General features: G+C 38.4%; 1 protein-coding gene across 1 annotated transcript in view; it reads right to left on the bottom strand.

The window, feature by feature from the left end:
* Lhfpl1 (LHFPL tetraspan subfamily member 1) overlaps positions 1–21841 on the bottom strand; it is a 49395-nt gene that overhangs the window by 11918 nt on the left and 15636 nt on the right. The window contains exon 3 of the mRNA XM_048442090.3: positions 17388–17486. Coding sequence (XP_048298047.1) covers positions 17388–17486 — 99 coding nt within the window. The remainder of the gene's footprint in view (positions 1–17387; positions 17487–21841) is intronic.

Raw genomic sequence — 21841 nt, 5'->3', positions numbered from 1 at the left:
TCAGTTGCTGGATGAAGGTTCTATGGTGATATTTAACATATTCATCAGGCTGACTACAGGGCAAGTCAAGATTGGGTCCCCTCTCCTCTTTTGCTTAGGGTCTTAGTCAGTGTCATCTGTGTGGATTCCTGGGAATTTATCTAAAGCCAGGTTTCTGCTAACTCTATAATGGCTCTCGCAATCAAAATGTATCTATCTTTCCGTGCTCTCATTTCTGTCCTTCCTCCATCTCAATTATCCCATTCCCTCAAGTTCTCCTCAACACTTACCTTCTCCCCTCCTCTTTCCCTTCTACTCCCCATTTTCCCCCACCCCTGTGCACAGTCAATAAGACAAAAAGGCAGCCTTTGAATGGGAAAAAATCTTCACCAACCCCACATCATTCAAAGAACTGATCTCCAAAATATATAAAAAACTCAAGAAATTAGACATTAAAATTCCAAATAACCCAATTTTTAAAATGGGGTACTTAACTAAGCAGAGAATTCTCAACAGAAGAATCTCAAATGGTCAAAAGATACTTAAGGAAATGCTCAACATCCTTAGCCTTCAGGGAAATGCAAATCAAAACAACTCCGAGATTCCATCTTACACCTGTCAAAATGGATAAGATTAAAAACACCAATTATAGTTTATGCTGGAGAGGATGTGGAGTAAGGTGAACACTCATCCACTACTGGTGGGAATGCAAACTTTTAAAACCACTTTCGAAATCAGTATGGTGGTTTCTCAGAAAATTGGGAACCAACCTATCTCAGAATACAGCAATGCCACTTTTGGGCATATACCCAAAAGATGCTTAATCAGTAACTACAGAAGCATTTGTTCAACTATGTTCATAGCAGCATTATTTGTCATAGTCAGAACATGGAAATAACCTCAATGCCCCTTAACTGAAGAATAGATATAGAAAATGTGGCACATTTACACATTAGAGTACTACTTAGTGGTAAAAAAAAATGACATCTCATCTTGAAATTTGCTTGCAAATGGATAGAATTAGAAAACACTATCCAGAGTGAGGTAACCCATACTCAAAAAGATGTATATTGTATGGACTCATTCATAAGTGTATACTAGCCTATATTTCATGATTATTTTAGAGAAGCTAAGTAATGAGGTGAACCCAAACAAAAACATATATAGATCCACCTGGAAATTAGAAACAGACAAGATCACTTGACACACAAAAAAAAAACCTTATTCTTATGGCAACAGATACTGTGGGGCTTTGGAAGAAGCCAGTGATCTCATTTGTCTTATGATGGCTTTAAATTTTAGACTTTCAGGGCTTCTATAGGAAGCAACATAAGGAGATTCTTCAATGGAGCAAAAGCTAAATGAACAGAGAACTTTCTGTACTAGGTTTGAGCAAACACACATGAATAATCTTCAAAGAGAAAGCAAAGTCAATGAATTCAAGAACAATTGCCAAACATATTACCTCTCCCACCACAGCCCCCAGTTAAAAGACAGCCAAGCCTATGAAAACATCTCTTTACTCACACTCCAAGCTGGGTATGTATGGCACCAGCAGCCCAGATTGGAGGCCCAGAACCCAGTGAATATTCCAGAATTCTGCCAAGCTCTCTTGGCAGAGAGGGAAAAAACACAGAAAATTTCAGTTGTTTAGGTAAGCACATTATTGTTGTTAGTACTAACTTTAACCCAATCTGATCGGCTAAGGAGTAACACATTCTGGGCTCACAAACTCATTTTGGTTCAATCCAGTGCTCTGAAGAGGAGAAAAGACCAGACGTGGCATTTGCAAAAATGCCAAATCTTCATGATGAAAGATGTGTCCTTGTTTGTCTGATTTTCCTCTTCCAGACACACATTTCAGCCAAGCAAATGGATTCCTATTGAAATCTCCCTTGCCAACCTGTATTTCCTTTTATTTGATTTCTTATATAGTTATCGGTCTTAGCAGTCTTTGTTTATCTCTTTCTTCAGAGGGGAAAAGCATACCTCAGAGCAATTTACACTGTGTTTCTCTGTCTTTCTTCAGACTGACCCCCCACCCCTTCAAAATTGCCTGTATCATCATGTTGCCTTTTGTACAGCTCATTAATTATACCTAGAACAGCTCCTTAGAATAGCTTTGGACATCCTCCCTAAGGAGAGAAGTCAAAACCTAGCTAAGCAAATATTGGACTGCATTCATTCAGCATGAGCTCTCTAGGACACTTGGCTTCTAAGCAATTGGTCCCTCTCCTCTCATATCTGCTCAATAGCCCTCTGCTTGCATCCTCTCGAACTTTCTCCGCATAAGCCAGTAACTGAAACAGAAGTTGTTAATATCTGTCAAATACTTCCACACGCCAGGCACTCTTTAAACAAGTTGTTCTGCCACAGGTAAGATCAAAATCAGGAAGTAGCGTGAGGAAATGGTCCAGTAACTTGGCAAGTGCTACGATGCAGCGTCATACAAGGATGCAGACAGGCGAGCGAATCCAGTTTAAAGGGGAAAAGACTTTCAAGTGAATTAAGAATTTAGTCATATCAGAAAAGGAAAAGAGACATTCTTAGGTAACAAAGTGACAACAGCAAAATTACAGCAGTGGGAAGGACCTGGTGTTTTCAGGCTAGCTAGGTAAGAGTGGAAATCCTGAGTGTGGTTCATGCAGAACTTGTTGTGGAGTCTAGACTCCATCCTGAAAGTGATGTGGAAGACACAATTAGTAAAGAAGAGGTGTGACATTAGATTTGCATTTCATAAAGATCATTTGAACCATAGAGTGAGAAAAAAATCAAGGAAATTGTCTGCAGGATCTTTAGGAATCTAAAGACATGGGAGAGAAAGAGGAAGAGGAAGAAAGAGATGGGAGGGGGAAAGAAAAAGAGGTCTCTGGTAAGCCAAGTGGGAGTGGATATTAAGACAAGGAAGTCATGATTCTAGAATTCTCCTTGAGTGCCTTAGCATTGTCCCATTTGTTGCTACTAATGTCATATATTTGGATTAACATCATGATCTGTTATTTGTTTGTCTCCCCAAACAAACTACAAGCTCTTTGGACCCATTTTATCGTCATTTATTCAATATTTTATATATAGTGAACATGCAAGATATAAGAAAGTATTAACTCTATCTTGATATATCCTTAAATACTAAGAATGCTAAAGAGCCAGAGCCAGAAACTAGAATGTTCCCAGGAATCAGGAATGAGTGTATCCTTATTCAAGCAGTTTACTGGGATGTATCCTGGCAATGCCAGCTTTAAGCATTAGCTACTTTTTTTTCTTTTTTGGTTTGTCGAGACAGAGTTTCTCTCTGTAGCTTTGGAGCCTGTCCTGGAACTCACTCTGTCAACCAGGCTGGCCTCGAACTCACAGAGATCCGCCTGCCTCTGCCTCCCAAGTACCAGGATTAAAGGCGTGCGCCACCACTGCCTGACAGCATTGGCTATTTTTATCCAGTCTTTATCACCTAACAGAAATATGTCAATCCGCCCCAAGAGAAGTGAAGAAGTAAAACATGCCCCACTGCAATGCTGAAGCACGCATGGACAGTCTGTTTATATTGGGTTTCATGGTCTGAGTTGATGAGAATGACTGACCAGGTCTCTTCCTCAAAGAACAGGTTCCACTGAGATACAATCACTGGATTGAGAGTTTAGAGCATTATCCATGACACCACAGGAGCTGGTGCCTATCAGTCCTAAAGCCCTCAGTAATAGCAAATTCTTCAACTTATACCATCCAATATGAGTGCAGTGCTTCCTAATCGACAACATATCTTTTCCTCCCACTATCCCAGTTAATCCTGTTTCCTGAGTTTTATTCATTCACTAAGTCATAGCTGTTGACAGGAATATTATTCTCCAAGAAGGAATTAACAGAGAGATGAAGTGGCTCTCAAAGTCCTCGACTTAGTCAGGATGTACAGCGACTGGGATTATGCAGTTTTGGACCTGGAGAGTCAGTGTGGTTCAGGGAGAACCACTTGGCACGGCAGTTATAGGGAACTGCATTTGAGAGCATGCCCTGCCCCTTCCAAACTGGATCCCCATCTAGCCTTTTCGAGCTTCTCTTTCTCATGGGGAAAGCAGAAGTGGCATTATTTGCTTTACAGTGCAACTATGATGGCACATAAAAAAGCCCACAAAGCAAAAACAACACTTAGTGCAGAGCCTAGCATAAGCGGCCTGCAGCACCTCTTTCTCAGTCACAATCCCTACAAATACTTGAGACATCAAAATGCAGACTTCTAAGCTTCTGTACAGATCCCTTGAACCTGTATCCTTGGAGAAGAATCCGTGGATTCTTAGATCCAGCTCACTGGGGCCTGAAGTGGGGTGTATCATTAGTCCATGAAAGAAAACATTGAAAAGAATTCACAGTTTATTTAGAATTTACCCTATTCTTGATGCTGTGTTAGGGACTTTCACTTGAGAGATAAATTTTTATCTTTCTCACCATTTCTTACAATTCACTTAGATGAGGTTTAGTGACAGTTGTACACAGGAAACCACATGACGTAAACCTAACATATCCTTTTGCCCCTGTAACTGTCACCTCATCAGGGAATTGCTCCGAGGAGTTTGGTAGTGCTAGCTTTTCTTCTTTGCAAGCCACTTCACTTGATAATCAACTTTCTGGGTTAGTCTGACCTATAAAAACAATAATCCTAGTTCTGCCCATGGCCATTTTCCTTTGCACGGTGCGGGCCCTACACTGAACATCATTTGTATATTATCTCACTCCATCCTCCTGTCAGCGTCCTATGACTGGGTGCTGCGCATTAACATCTACTCTTAAAAATAGAGTCTGAGGTTCTGCTTTTAAACAAAGGCTGAAGATAGAGAATCGTCTTACAGTAGAAGGGAAAAGACTAAGACACAATAAAGGTGAAAGAGGAAGCGGAAATTGACATTCAAGCTTCCAGAAGCAACTCCAGGGCAGGAAATGGAAGCAGAGAAAATGTGTGAGTCACAGTCTGTAAAGTGAAGACCTAGAGGGTTAAACAAAGTGAATTTGCCTTGCTTTACTGCCATCGTGTGGTTGTGTGATGTATAACAACCAGTTCATAGACCTGTTTTGTTACAGAGCCTAGAAAGCCCTCAGCAAGACAACAGGAAACAAGGGCAAGCAGAGGATCTGCCCTTCAGGGATTTGTGAGAGCCTTCTCTTCCTCTGGAGTTGCAGAACTGGAACTGGAACAAGCAGTTAATTTGGGGCTGAACACTGTTTCTCAGGCGGACTATTTCAGGAACGAGGAAACTGCTTATAAGCACCTTTGTTACTTTTCCTAGTCAGAACGAAAATAGTCTCATGTTCCCTGGGATGCGTAGGGTGTCGTTGCTTTAAAATGTCTCATTATGTTGAATCTAGAAGATGATCAGTGAGATCTAACAGATCAGCTTTCTAATTCTCACCCCTCACTCACGAACATAGTGTTTCAAAACTTCTCTGCCCAATTTTTCTATGCATGGTCAGAACCATTTCTGAAGAATTAATAGATATCTCTCATTGTCTATAGGAAAATAGGCTTAAAGAAGAGAAATGGGTCATCTATGGCACAGAGAGTAAGATGGTCAGATTGCGGTACAGCCATTGCACTACCTAAAAGTTTGTTAGGCACCAGAGATAAGCAGTTGAATGAAGTTGTTCCCCCGCCCATTGATTTCTTCCTGCCTCCTCCAGCATAGCCCAGTTTCTCCCCAATAGAGACACATCTCTGTGGTCGTTAGTGCAGACAGCAATGTGATTTTCAGCCTCAAATTTTCAAGGACTGTCAACTTCCAGCTAATGCTACCCCAAAGGATAGTGGCTCCGGGCAATGCCCTTGGCTAAATCCATCTTACAGGCAACTACCAGCAGTATCCTTGAAGTATCCGTGCTTATAAGAGGATTATCCTAAATAAATATTTTTGCTCTATGTTTTGATGTATATGACATGATATTTTGATCTTTCTGTAATAAAATAATTGCTTGTCAAACAAATGAACACATCCATCTCCTGCTACATATAGTTTTATGTATGCTAAAAATCACTTGAAAATCTACTTTTCTCTTGGAGAACAAAAAAGACAATCAAGGAATTAATTGTGATTAATGGAAAGCAAATCCCAACAGGGAGCTGAATAGGCATATAGCGCCTTTGATTTTCTGAAGACAGAAACATTCAGACTCACAGCCAGGCTTTGTTACCGGAGCTGGTGGCACAGTTATCCACCCATCTAGTTCAGGGTTCTCTGTATAAAAGCAGGGAAACCAGGTCTCAAACAGTAATGTGCCCTAGCAAGCTTAGGAATATTGCAAACAGCATAAGCAGGTAGGCTGGTGAGGCTGATTTCTCCCATACTCTACTGCCCCGCTGTGGACATGAGGATGGTTGCTAAATTGCCTGATTGTGCTCTGGTGAGCGCAAGACAAACAGACTGTCCACACAAAAGGAAACTGACAGAAAGGAAAGGTAGCAGGAAATGCCTGGAAACTGAACCCACAAAAAAAGTCTCTATGAAAGGCTTTGAACTGGCAAGAATGAACGGAAATATTGAGAGAGCAAAGGAAATGAATCCCAGAAAAGGAAATTCAAGGAATGTAAGGAACACACACACTTGGCCTTTGGTTAGCCTCTATGACAAGCTTTTGCCAAGATGGGTCCTTTTGGATGTGTCCTTCCTTGCTTTTCTCCTTTCTGAAATCCAAGTTTGGGCCATCCCATCCAAAGGGACTCTCTGACAACTGGATCAACTGTCCACTAATGTTATACTAAAGCAACATTGTGCTTTGCATGCAACTATTACTTTCTCCTATCATCTCGATAATCCTACAAGGAAAAATACTATTACCAATCTCCATTAAGGGAGCTACTTAGAGGTTAAGGAGTGTGGCCAGATCTGCATCTAGTAAGTTGCAGGACTCACATTGGAGCACTACTCTTGCCCACTTAACTTGTGCATTTATTCTTCATGCTATAAAGGTCACAGGTTCTAAAACTGTTGGTCATCATTCTATGGGGTCATATAACAAATTACAGGAGGGAAATGAAAAACTTAATAACAGCAAATTGTTTTTGAATTCACAATGCACACAAATTGATTCAAAAATCAAACACGTGATGAATTGAAGGTGTTTCTGGCATCACTTCGCCCAAGCTGCATTGCGCAACTTCACTGCAGTCATGGTTCCGAATTTAAAACATGGTACATTTAGTGCTGCCCGTGCCCTCACCTCATACCACGTGATGGCAATAAGCACAGCCTGAAACATGGGCTCGGATTCAGGACTGTAGCTTGTTATAAACTGCAGGGATTTTACTATATAAGCAATGTTTGCTGATAATGCAGAAACCGTGGCTTAATTATGGAAAACAGAATCTTTTAATATCTTCCTACCTATTTCATATTTTCTTTAGCATGTAACCATCAAAGTAGTATATCTATGGATTATATTGTGTTAGTAAAGTTTCCTTTTAAAAACTGCTGCTTTGTGCATGGGGTCTACAGATGTCCAAGCCAAATGAGGTCCCAACATTGAGAGGGGAACTGGAAATGAGTCCCCATCAAGAAACTCTTTAACTGACAGTTGCTCACAAAAGAAAAAAAAAACCAGTTTTCTCCAGTGGCAATTCAGGGGGTATACAAACCATTCTTAAGGCCAGGTTGCCTGCCCAGCCAACACAAAATAAACTCAGTGGTATCTTTAGGGACGTTTTGTCTCATAATGTTTTGTTTGGGCATATTTTTACCTTACCCATCTTTTGTTTATCTATTCTAGTTACCAATTTTGCCTTCTTAAGGAATTTGTGTGAGTGCTTATGTGTCTCTATGTGTGTATGGACTACTCTAGCTTTTTCCTTGCTTACTATATTTGTTTTCTGTATGGTCTGTTAGTCCTTTTGCATTTGCCTGTCTGCTGTCTGAAGAGAGAGAGAAAGAAGACATGTATGGGTGGAATGGTGGCAAGAATAATCTTAGAAGAGATAAGGAAGGAGACACCATGTTCAGAATATACTGTTTGAAAAGAAATATTTTTAAAAAATTGAAAAATATGTTTTAAGTAAGATTTTGATATAGCAAGAAAATAAAGATAAAAGCTACTGCTTGAGTTGCTTAATTGAATTTCAGAAAAAGTCAGTGAAATTAAATTGGTGTTAGAACAGAATTCCCAGCAGCTTTTAACATGGCCCTGAAGACACTTTGCTATTTTGTACTACATATTTATGTGGAGTTGTACTCCAAGCATTTATAATTATGAAACCAAAATACCAATCAAATGAAAACTGTGGAAGATGCTATAAGACCTTTCATATTTAATATTCAACTAAAACTTATTTTTATATCAAAGCAAACGCATCCTTTCATTAGTTTGCAAATTTGCTTCATCTGTAATGAATGGTAGAAAATATATATCAAGGTTGTTTTAAAATAAATTGATTTATTATTTATTATCAGTAATTTGACTTATATATCTACTTTTATATATAAATACTTGGGGTTTTATGAAAGTTTTTTCAGGGAAATGGTTCATAAGTAGAAAATTTAAGAAGTCCTATAGACATAGAATATCTCTTTCATATAATTTTTTATTTTTCTGAAAACTAAAGCAAGATATATTAGGGTATTTTTGTCATTTCTCTGGCCAAATTCCTGAAAGAAAGTACTTCAGAGCAAGAAAGAAGTCTTTTGGCTCATGATTTAGTGAGCATAGTCCCTTGGGGCAGGGAAGGCAGCAGGCAACTTGCTCACAGCTAGGAAGATCAGGACACAGAAGCAAGAATGCTAATATTTTTCTAGCTTTCTTTTTTTTCTTTTTCTTTTTATTGTGGCCAGGACCCCAGTCTGTGGCACTGTTCTACTACATTTAGAGTGAGTTTTCCTCCCTCAGTTTAACTTCTCTGAAACACCCCACAGATGTGCACAGATGTGTCTCCTAGGTGATTCTAAATTCAGTCAAGTTGGTAATAAGTGTTAACTACCACACATGAGAATACTTTCATTTTAAAACTGGCATCAGTGTAATGATAATGATGACATATTATGTCATATGCTAATTGATGTCAATTAGCAGACATTGACAGATTACTACATGCCAAACACTGTACTGAGTGTATTTCATAAATGACTTTATATAACCTTCATAAAACCTATATAATAACAAGCTAATGATTAGTGAATAACTTGCCCCATGTCATATATTTGTCTATTTCATTGTGGAAAACAAAAACAAAAACACTCACTTAAAAGTATATTTCTTTTCTATGTGTTTGGTTGTTTTGACTCCATGCATGTCTATTTACCATATATATGCCTGGTGCCCATGAAGGCCAGAAGAAGGCATTGGATTCTCTGAAACTGGAGTCATGGATGATTGTGAGCCACCATGCAGGTACTAGAAATTGAACCTGAGTCCTATGGAAGAGCAGCCAATACTCTTAACCACGGAGCCATAAGTCTAGCCACTTCCAGTCTCCAAAAGTAACACTTAACTTTAACCAATCAAAATTCATTCATTTTTCTCAGAGTTCTGATCTGTTCCTTGCTTCCTACTGCTTTTGATGTCAATTCAGGCCTAGATGAAGAATAACTGGAGAGGGCAGGTAAATAGATTATTTTAGCATTAGAGTTTTTAGACATTCTTCTTTGTGAGATCAATTCCATAAACTCCATTTAATGGTAAGAGTCCAGTTAGCAGCAAACCACTTTTCTCAGTGATGGAAGAGGGTCATCTGTCTATGTGCAACTTTCATTGGTTAATAAATAAACTGCTTGGCATGATAGGTCAGAACATAGGTAGGCGGGGAAGACAGAACAGCCATGAAGCTGCCAGGTCAGGCATGCTGAATCTTTCCCGGTAAGCCACAACCTCGTGGTGACATACAGATTATTAGAAATGGTCTGAATCAATATGTGAAAGTTAGCCAATAAGGGGCTGGAGACAATGGGCCAGGCAGCGTTTAAATGAATACAGTTTCAGTGTAATTATTTCAGGGTAAGTTAGCTGGGATCCAGGCGAGAACACAGCCCGCTACTCCTTCTACATTATCTAGCAGGGAGTCAGGGAGCTGGGTGGTGGGATGCAGCCCGCTGTCCCCTTATTACAACAGAGTGGTGCCAAATAAAGAAAAATAAGCCACATAAAAATGAAAAATTCTCAGAGAGCCTGGATTATGTGTATTATTGTGTTTTCTTTAAAATTTTTGACTGTGAAGGAGCTAAGTACAGTGGCACATCTCATTGTGTGGGCTGCTAAGATAAACCACCAAGACGTATTATTATAAAGCTATCTTGACCTCAGAATTTGAATCTAAGAACATGATGCTTTGGAAAGGAGGTACTTCTTTTGTTTTCACAGAGGATGAGGCCCTGTGGATTGCTTCTATCACAATATGGTATGATAGACCACGTTCTCCTGAAAGGTTGCTGTACACACACTCAAAAAATTACTTCACTCAACTGATGGCTGAGTTAAACCTGGCACACAAGTTTATGAAAGACCTGATTAACAGTGCCCCTATACAGCAGGAAGAAGTTTGGAGAGAAATAACTACGTCCATATTCCCAGATATTGTCTATAAATGTTCTTTTACATTTAAAGGGGGATATAGATATGAATAATTTGCCTTGGTATGGATTTTAAGGTCAATTTTGTTATATGTATATGTATTTCTGATATTGATTAAGGTATTGTGATTGTGTAGTTCATTTAAAAATGTAATGTATAATTAGGAAATATAAGCTGTAAATGGATAATCATCGATAATAATCAAGCTTGTAGTCATGTTAGTTGGATTTTCTAGATATATAGAGATATACTTCAGTTAGATAGGCATTCTTCATATCTTTCAAAGACTACAGAATATGGCATTTTAAATGTTTTAATAACTTAGGGCTTTTCATGACAATGAGACACATCTGCTCCTGGCAACACCAGCTACTTCAAGAGGAATATGGGCATCGAAGAGGTTCCTTATGGAGTTTGATAGCCATTTTGGCAAGAAACTGCTCATGCCTGGACTGTTGCATGAATTGGACACAGAGAACCCACAGAGGACTGCTGAACTTGCCTAAAAGTGAGATGGTCTTTCGGGGTTCCTGATTCATAAAGATGCTGCAAGACATTCTGCAGGACACAGCAGATAATAACTGAACTGCCTTTGAAATTTCCTGCTTCATGGAAATGCCTTCTGGATACTATGGGCCTGTAGACCAAAGATGGATGCCCCAAAGGTACAAAAGAACTTTGGGTGACTGTATAGGCAGCGAGATGTCTCTGTCATTTCTAGAGTTTTGGAAGTTCCTTACTTCTTGCTTACTTAGGTAATATTATATCCTTCTGGAGTCTTTGATGGAGTTGAAGAATAAATAGATAATTATAGTTTTCCTTAGTTATGATCAAAGATAAAATAGATATAAATATTGTAACTGTAATTCTTGCTTGATAACTGTTTTGCTATATGTAATTTTACTATGTTAAAGTGAAAGCTTTTCTTTTTTGTTTAAACAAAAAAGGGGGAAATTAAATTACTGCCTGAACCATTATATCTAGCCTCTTCTTGGCTAGCTCTCACATCTTGCTTTATCCCATATCTAGTAATCTGTATAGCACCACAAGGTCACGGCTTACCGGGAAAGATTCTAACCACCGTCTGTCTCAGGCAAGAGAATCATGGCATCTGCCACACTTTCCAGCATTCTGTTCTGTCTACTCTGCCCACTTAAGGACTGCCCTATCAAAAGGCCAAGGTAGTCTCTTTATTCAACCAATGAAAGCAACACACAAACAGAAGAACCTCCTACATTAATATATTATATGTATTTTGATAAATAAATCTTGCCTGAAGACCAGAGGCAAAGTTAAAGCTACTAGAGGTCAGGCAATGGTGACACACACCTTTAATTGGGAGACAAAGTCAGATAGATCTCTGAGTTGAAGATCCTTATGGGCTACACAAGGTCAAAGCAGAAACAAATCCAGGTGGTGTCTCACACCTTTAATCCCCCAGTCCTAGGGAGGCACATAACTTTAATCCCAACACTAGAGGGAATATAAATGGGAGGAGAGAGAGGCTTATTCTGCTTAGTTTGTGGTCACCCAGTCATGATAGAGGTAAGATTTCTCTAGTGGCTTGGCTGCTTTGCTCTTCTAGTTTTTGGGCTGAATCCCAATTTCTGTCTCTGGGTTTTTATTGTTCGTGCTACAACTTCACATAAATCACTTTACCTCTTCATGTTCCAGGGTTATGTCTTTATAACAACAGCATGTTACGATCAGTTATGCATACATATTCCTTGCTTATTTATTGTCATGAAAGTTTACTAAGATGTTTTTGTCATAAAACAAATACAAGTAATGAAAAGGAAAGCAAATTGGTATTATTTGTACTTAAATATGACCATCTTCTTAAAAAATAAAAAAGTAAGCAAAAAGATATCATAATAAATAAACTTTTACTTACCCTTGTATTTATATCTCCAGTCACCTTCAGACCCCGCTGTAAATCCCACTGCCTTCACAAGCTAATGCTGTGTACCAATTAGACTATAAGAATATGTAGTAGCATGGTTTGTCTATAGATGCTACAGAACTTACCTAAGAATTAAGTGTTATGATAGCAGTCTTTTCATGAAAAGATGCTATGTTCCATTAGAAATATTTAGATTCTTTAAGTTCTTACTGGGCTCTCCTTGGTTAATGGTAGGATTTCATGTCTACCTTTCCTCATACAGAGAATAAGAGCAGGAAGAATTCTCACCTATAGGATCTAGCATCAGAGAATGACTACAAAGAACTCACAGTGGTTATGACAATATATACAAGCCCCATGCAAACAGTAAGGCTGTTGTGGTCTAGATACTGTTTGTCCCCCAGAAAATCAAGTGCAAGAAACATGTTTCCCCAGGATCAGTGTTGAGGTAGCAGAACCTTTAAGAGATGAGGCTTAGTGGGTTAAAAGACCCATAAATGAATGAATGGTGTTTCAAAGGACTAAAGGACTATTTCAGACCGTCCAAGAGCAGTCTAGTTCCCAAGAAAATGCAGGCTGTCATAAATGAGCAATCTTTACTCCCTTTTGTCCTTACACAAATACATTACCCTTCTGTGCATATCCAATTCTTTTTCTGTTTCTCTACAATGTCTTGACACATTCAGACTCTGATATTTTTCAAAGTTGAATATTTTGTCTTTATACATTGTCTAGTAATGGGAGATCACTATAACAACACAAGATAGTCTAAGATATAGGCTGATAATCCTTTCCTAGCAGATTGATGTACTGGGTGGTTATGTGCATAGTGAATGTCACGCAGGAGTTTGTATTTTCCAATTTTATGTGTTGAGAATTTCCAAGGCTTCGACTTTACCTTTCTTTTTACTCATTTTCCATCGCTAAACAGATCTTGTAAAAGTAACTTTACCTGTTTGTAAATCTCACCCTCACAACATGATAGTCATTAATAACACATTCATTCATCCTTATAACTATATCATATATATGCTAAGAACTCCCAGTTTCTAAACTTGAGACCAGATTTCTCAGTGAGATTCAGATCACATGCTTGACATTAACATTTAAGCTACACAGAGACATCTCACAAACAACTGAACTGACTTTCCTGTTTTCCTCCTCCCATTCCAACCACAGTTGTTTCTCCTCTTGTCTTCCTACTTCTTGTCTTCTCTTACCCTCATCAAAGATAATACCTTCTACTATCCATTGAGCATTTTAAATACACATCTGTCCCTCACTATTTACTGGAGATTGGGTCTAGCAACCCACACAAAATTTGAAAAATTTCAAGTCCCTGATATAAAATGATGTTGTAGTTACATAAGAATTATAAATTCATTATATATTTCAGTAATTTCTATGTTATTTGTTTAATACAAAGTAAGTTTTTGTAAACACTTTGCTATACTACATTATTTACAGATAAGTGACCAAAAATATGCATTTGTAGTACAAGTACAATTTGTATCAAATTTAATTTTCCATAGTTGTTTGAATCAAAAAATATAAACACTAACCCAAGGATGCAATGGACAATTGTGGTTTTTTTCATTAAAAAATTTCGTATATCGGTACTGTATTTCTACCATCTTTCCCTCTCTCTCCTCCTTCCAAGTCTTCCACTACACACTTCCCATCAAATCCATGCTCTCCTTTTTAAAATTTTTATTGTTTTATGCATGCTTATGTATATACACACACACGTGCGTTCATTACATATGCATTAATATATAAATCCAATCTCCTGAATTCATTTAGCATTGCTCATATGTATATAATTTGGGGACTGACCAGTTGGGACTGGATAACCCATTGAGGACTCATCCTGAAAGAAGATGGATTCTCCCTCTTTTAGGAGCTATTAATTGACTGTAGCTATTGATCTAGAGGTCAGGCCTTGTGAGATTTCCTGCATCCGTGCTGGCACGTCAACTGGTGTTGGTAAAGGACAACTCTATTGCAATCGGTCTATCTACTTTATTCAGATAGCTGATCCCTATGCTTTTATTTCTGCCTTGTCTAAGACTATCCTCCCATTTGACAGCTTTCACTCCTGCCACTAGCTGCAGTGCTATCCACTGCAACTCTGTCAGAAGAGCAGGGTATACATTTCCAGGATGTAAATCACATCTTGTCTCTCTCCTTCACAAAGTCATGCAATGGCTTCCCACTGTAGGTAGGACGAAACACAAAGCCTCGTAGAGTTGGATTGCTGTTCACAATCCTTCAGCTGTCTGTTATACTTCTTGCCACTCACTCAGCTTCAGCAACACCGACCTTCCAGTTCTCCAACATCTATGTCCTGCCATTCCCACTTCAGAGACTATTGTCGTTTTCTCTGTGGAGAACTGTCTTCCTCTTATAGTTACCCTGTTAGTAGTACTAATCTCAGTTTCCTTCTAAAACGATTACACTTCGTTAGGAAGGTCTTCCCTAATCTTTCCCCAGTTGAGGTAGGAGTGTCCTTTATTTTTCTCTCTCACAGAAACTGTCTTCCTAGAGCAGTGACAACTGCACAGTTTCGCGCCATACTAGTCTCTGTCCCATCCAGAACACATGAAAACATATGGACCTAGCCTGAGAACACAGGGGCGTGAGGTCAGGAAACTTGGACTGCGTGATCAGTCTCTGGACCTCTGGCTCCATGTCCTTAAATTGAAAAGGTGAGACCAGATTTATTCATGCAAAAAGTATCATTTGCTTATGAAAAAAGATGAAGTCTCTTCTATCACAGAGCTTCCGCTGCTTTAAGGAAAGCAGGTGGTCAAATAAGACCAAGTAACTGCATGTTTTGTGCTACACAGGAAATCAGTATGTAAATATATGGTGGTGAAGGAATTTTGAAGTTGCAGTGTGTGTGTGTGTGTGTGTGCGTGTGTGTGTGCTTATGGTGTATGCATGTGGAAAGGTGCATCCATGTAGAGGGTCTAAATATGTGCTAATGTGTAGTGTGCTTAGAAGTCAATGGTTGGAGTGTCTTCCTCCATCATCCCCCATCTTATTTTTCTTGAAACACTGCTTCTTCACTGAATCTAGAGCTCACCCATTAGCCAAGAATACTGCCCAGCAAGCTCTAAAGATCTGTCTGGCTCTGTGTGTTCTCAACAGTACAGGAGTTGTAGATGAGCATAGCTAGTCCCAGCTTTTTACAGATGTGCTGGGGATCCAAACTCGGTTCTTGGGCTTACATGGCAAGCACATTATCAATTGAATCACCTCCCAAATCAGAGATCATAACATTTAATATAAAGGATAAGAAGAATAAGCAACAACCACAGCCAAGTAATAGCTAAGACCTTTCTTGTTCAGATAGTTTATGATTCTGTGTAAAATTATGCTGAATTTTCCAAGTACTGTGTAGGGAATTGATGCTTCATTAAAACTAATACCCAGTTCTCTGTGTATTCGGTAAAAGGAAATGAAAGTCTTAAAACACATACTCATGGAGTTGTCTGAAGAATAAAATCTGATAGTAAATATTAAGTTCATAGTACAATCACCATTTTGAATATATACATGAACTTTAAAGCATGAAAATCAGCTGCACGGTGGTGGTTCATGTCTTTAACCCCAACATTTGGGAGATAAAGACAGGTGGATCTCTGTGAGTTCGAAGTTAGCGTGGTCTACAAGGACTAGTTCCAAGACAGGCTCCAAAGGTACAGAGAAACACTGTCTCAAAAAACGAAGAAAAAAATATGTAAGTTACAGATAATAGCTACCTCTGCATTGGGAGATATAATTAGGACACGCTATGTAAAACAACGTGTCTTTTCCTTTTATTATTATTTATTTAATATTTAAACTAATAGTTTGCATTGTGGCCCTTTCTAATGTATATGTGTCAATATGTTTTGTACTCAATCTTCTTATCCACTGTCTTCCTCTGACCCCTTCCCGCTCTGTGAGTGCTTCGCCTCCCTGTCAGTCATTCTGTTTCCTGGTTTCATGTTACAGTTCACTATCTTTTCTTTCACTTTTATCATTCCTTTTAGACCTCCTCCTCTTCTCTCAAAATCCTCTTTTTTTTGTTTTGTGTTCTATTCACACAGACATAGCAACACCTAAATTTAAATCTAGGGTTCTGCTTAAGGAAGAAATATATGATGCCTTTGTAAGTTTGACTTATTTCACTTAGCATAATTATCTCAAGTTTCAGGCATTTTCTTGAAAATGTCAAAATTTTGTTCTATTCACGGCTAAAATACTCCGTTGTGTTTCCATGCCACATTTTCTTGTTTTTTTCTTATTATTTTGATCTACATATTCACTTGATACATAATTTTCACTGTTTATTCTTATGGTGAAGAATATTAGGTTGATTCTGTTTTTTCTCTATTGAGAATAGTACAGCAATAAACATATACAAACTTGAATTAAACCGTGATTCTTTTAGCTAAAAGTTCTATGTCCACGGGCAAGTTAAAACTACCTTTATCTATTTCCTCTTCACTGTCCTCATAAGTTATAATATAATGTATGAAATAAAATAAATTCTCAAAAGCATCTTAATTGTTATCAACATTGCTTTTATTCTCCTCTACCCACACAAAGGTAAACTAGAAAAGATTATAAACTCTGGAAATCAATCTTTCATTATCTGTCTCATTCTTTTATATTCCTCCTCAGTTAAGTGAGAGAAAACAACACATACCAAAAATTTGTCTGCATGCCAAATACTTCAGATTTTTCTATAGTTAGTTTCTCTAAACTGGCCAAAATGTATAAATCACATATAGAGAATTAAAGAAACAGAATTTTAAAGCCAAAGCTTACAAGTTTAAAACGGCAAAGGAACACAGACAAACCCACTGCTTCCTACAAGTTTACAATATGACAGATATGGACAAAGAGGACTCTCCAAGAGGTAAACGTTTTGAAGCTAATTTTCCCATAAACCATCACTGCCATTCTGGCCATACTACCTTACCTAACTGAAATTGATTGGAGACATTTCCACATGTTTGCATTACCTCCGGACTGTTCCATCCTAAAGGATATAGTGCACAGCCTGAGCTTATCAGCAGCCCTGGAAAGAAAAGCACACACACAAGTAATAAAACAGAGCAGTTTTTTGAACATTTTAACAACTTCCTTGGACTGCTTCACATTAAATTCTGCCTGACACTTATCTCTACAATACAGTATTTTTATTATATTGTCATTTCAACAGGATTACAGTGTCATTTCATAGGTAGTGAAGTGTGCTAGATAGATGATAGATAGATAGATAGATAGATAGATAGATAGATAGATAGATAGATAGATAGATAAGTAGGCAACTCATAAAGACAGAATGAAATTAAGATAGGCCAATATTATACTTTCAGCTGCTTTTTCTTTCTTGGTCACAAATGATCTCACTATGAGGCCTATTCTGATATCAAACTCTCTGTGAAGCTACCAAACAGAGCTATAGGCTTCATACATGCTGAGGATGCATTACATGGTAAACAGGGTATTATACTCCCTCTTCTTCAAAATATTATTTCAACCAAAACCCGAGCCTTCTTTGACTTCTAATAGTTTCTTTGACCTGTAATGATGAAATTTGACTGTCACCTTGGTGGGATTTATATTAACCTAAGAGACACACCCTTGGGCATGTTTGTCTGTGTGACCCTTTCTAGGGAGGTTTCACTGAGATGGAAAGAACTGCTCTGGGTGTAGGTCATACCAGTAATTCTGGGCCTTGGTGTGCTAGTCTGAACAAAGACAAGAAAGTATGAGCAGTAACGTTCATCTCTCTCCGCTTCCTGACTGCAGATACCACGTGACCTCACGCTCCAGTCACCACTTTTGGGAACTTCTCGGTGCCACAACCTCTAATTGAGAGCCAAATAAATTTCCTTGAGATTTCGTAAAGTATTTCTTCACAGAAACACCAAATGGAACTAGTAAAGCCCCATTCACTTATCTCCATTGGCTTAGGCTTCTTGGCCATGATCGGGGAACACTGTGGAACTTTAATAAAAACCTTACTCTTCAAACCACAGCTATTTGTCTGGGTTTACTTGCCACCATGGTGTCCTAGGAGTACCTGACTCATTTTTTACAGCCTGCGACCCTACCAGGTCTTTAGCTTCAGTAATTTAGAACAAGCATTGGTACCTGCAACTAAAAGAAACCAAATTCATTGACTATCTAGTAATGAGTGCCATCATAGCCAGACCTCAGGAAATAAACAGCACTAGATTTTGACCTATGAAACTTTTAAATAACATATAGTGGTGGATAATAGTAATCTAAGTACTTTCAGAACCTAAGGTAGGAGAATTATACTTCAGGCTGGATTGCTTGGCATATGCAAAGGATTAGTCTGACAACTTACGGAGAGTCTGTACGGAAATGTAAAGAAAGGACAAACAGGCAACAAAACAAAACAAAACATGTAAATGCTGGCATAATTCACAGATAGCACTGGCATTGAAGAAAAACAATTGACGAGGTAGATTCAAGTCTCTATGAAGCTAAAGTTACAGTTTATGATTGAAATCTGAGAAAGTTAGACAAAGCAATTGGTGGAACAAGTAACTAGGTAGAATAGTGACATGAATCAGACACATCATGAGATAAATCCCTTCCTGCTGATGACATTTAAAATGTAGAAAGCAGAAGCTGTTTCTTTTTGTTAAGTGTCTGGTCCCAATATTCTAATGTATGTGTATTTTCTTTTTCCCCAGAGAAGACTCAAGTGAATCTGTATATTTTAAACCCAAATGGCCTGATTTCAAGACCCTGTATGCCACACCTAAGAGACAAGGAAAAAACACCTGTAAAGAATGCGCTGAAAGGAAGCAGCGGACATGTAGAACACAGGAGCAGATGTGTGAACGGCGGTGACTAATTGGCAAGCTTTCAAGTTCCAGAGTCCTGGTGTCAGTCAGACAGGGAAAGTAAGGCTGATTTTCACTTTTAATTCTTCACTCACAGGTTCCCGAAGGCATTCAAGAAGCCAACTTTGCATAAAGAAGATCTCAAATTGAGCAAGTGAGTTTGTCTGGCATATGGCTATTGGCTTTTCCCTATCCCCAGTGAGGCTACAGGAGAAATGAAGGATCTAATGTATAGAAAAAATAGTTTAAATATGGAAAGAGGAAGAACTTTCCTGACTGGCAGTGAGAAGAAGTTTGTAAAATAAAGAGAGGCCCAATTAAGTCTTGAATCCTGCTTCAGTGAAAAGCTTCAAAAATTAGAGAGTATCCTTATCTGTCTTGTTGTCTTCCGGGAAAAGAAACTAGTCACTCAGAGACCGTTCTAGACTTTGAAATTTCTCCAGTGACAATTGAACAATGCCCTTCACTTAAATTCTAGCTAAACTGAAATGCTATAATATGAGACAGTTCAGAGTATCCACAATGAGTAGAGACAAAAGTAGAAAGAAAAATTGAGCCCTTTCTTTTTGTGATAGAAATAGTGACTAAAAACTGGGAAGTTGGGTATGGTAGCTTTTCATAACCCTAGCACTTTAGAGGCTGAGACAGGAAGATCATCATGATGACATAGCTTGGGCTACATAGGAAGTTCCAGGCCAGGGATAGCTACAGTGTATGGTCCTATCTCAAGGAAAACAAACATGAGTAAGAAAGAAAAAGAAAGGAAAGAAGGAAGAGGGATGGATGAATAAAGGGGGAAAGGAAAGGAAAGAAAAGGAAAGGAAATGGGTAGACAGGCAAACAAAGAGAGAAAAGAAAAAGGAGTTTTCCCATTTTCTCTCAGGGTAGCCTTCTGAAGGAATTTCCTCAGCTGGATATCCTGGTATAGTCAATAGCATCTTTTCTATTCTAAGACATTATGTTTATTTTGAAAATTATTTGGTATTTTTAGCTTGAGAATTTCAAAAATGGGTACTATATTGGCATAATTTCCCACCTCAATTTCTTCCCTCCAACTACTCCTATCATAGAATCCTGCATAGGAAAAGACCTTTAGATATTTTGCCTATATTCATAAGATTGTGCAGGTGGTCATCGACAGGACACTTCTAATCTAAAATTGATCAACCATTAGAGTCTCTGTTATTCTAGAGTTCACTTTTCAAGAATGACTACTTTTGGAGAAGACAAGTTCTACCAGGCCTTAGGTATTTCACAAGCATGAAATCTGGACAAATCACGAAACATGACACTTTAAGTGAACAAGCTCTGGAATCTATCTTCCTAGACCTCAGTTGAAGGTTCACCTGACCTCAGACAAGCTACTTGATGTCTCACTGCCTCAATTCCCTTAATTTTATAATGGAAATGATAACAGTAACATATACTATGCAGACATTTGATGTGGGAGTCCCCTCTGTATTCTGTGACTATTGCTGATTAATAAAGAAGCTGCTTTCAGCCAATGGCTAAACAGATTATAGCCAGGCTGGAAGATATATATATATATATAGAGAGAGAGAGAGAACGCAGAGTCAGAAACACTATGTACCTGTCAAAGGAGATGAATGCTGGAACTGATAAACCGTGAGCCTCATTGTGATACACAGATTAATAGAAATGGGTTAATTTGAGATGTAAGAGGAAGCTAGAAATATGCATATATTAATAGGCTGAGCAGTGTTTTAATTAATGCAGTTTCTGTGTGGTTATTTTGAGTCTAGGCAGCTGGGAAACAAACGAGCAGTCTCTGCCTACACACATTTCAATAGCCAACGAGATTAATAAATATCAAGTGACAGATACTTAAAGTACTTAACTAAGATTTGTTTTTATTAAACAACTGCTTTTCCCCATGGCTCGTCTCCCAATTTCTGACCATATTCCTCTGTTAATTGTTCCTCACTTTGCCTTCACAACAAACAGCTGAAAAGCCAAAAGTTGAACAGTACTCCATTCAAAAGCTGCCAAAGTGAAGTCATTATTTTGCAATTTTTCAGAGGTACCTAGTGACAGGCCAGGGTTCTCTTTGAGGCATAGGTCCTGTCCCAACACACATGCAATCATGCTCTGCTCCAACTGCTCCTCCAATGCCCGTCTCTCCTACTGTCTTGTAGATGGTAAGTACACTAGAGTGTAAACACACTTCATGTACATATTTCCCTTGCAACTAACAGTCTCAAAACATTTTATCATAGCTGTAAAATTTTGTCCCAGGGAAACATAGTAAAAAGAAAAAATGAAATCACAGGGTAATTCTTCCTCAGTTAGATTTGTCCCCACCAATTCTCCTTTTCTATTTGGAATTGTTACTAGCAACAGGGAAGTTCTTTGCTAGTGCTGGAACCTGGAACTTTCCAAGACAGCAGCAACTGATTAAAAATGTACATTTGATTTTTTTGTTTTATTGTCTTTTTTTTTTGGTTGTTTTGATTTGCCTTTTTCAGTTTGGGAGGTTTATTTGAGAGACAGAGAAAGAACATGAAGTTGAGTGGGTAGGGAGTTGGGA

The sequence above is a fragment of the Myodes glareolus genome, chromosome X, assembly GCF_982192425.1.
Source record: "Myodes glareolus chromosome X, mMyoGla1.1, whole genome shotgun sequence".
NCBI classification, from domain to species: Eukaryota; Metazoa; Chordata; class Mammalia; order Rodentia; family Cricetidae; genus Myodes; species Myodes glareolus.
Note: the sequence above shows the minus strand (reverse complement) of the source record. Positions and strands in the feature narration are given on the sequence as shown.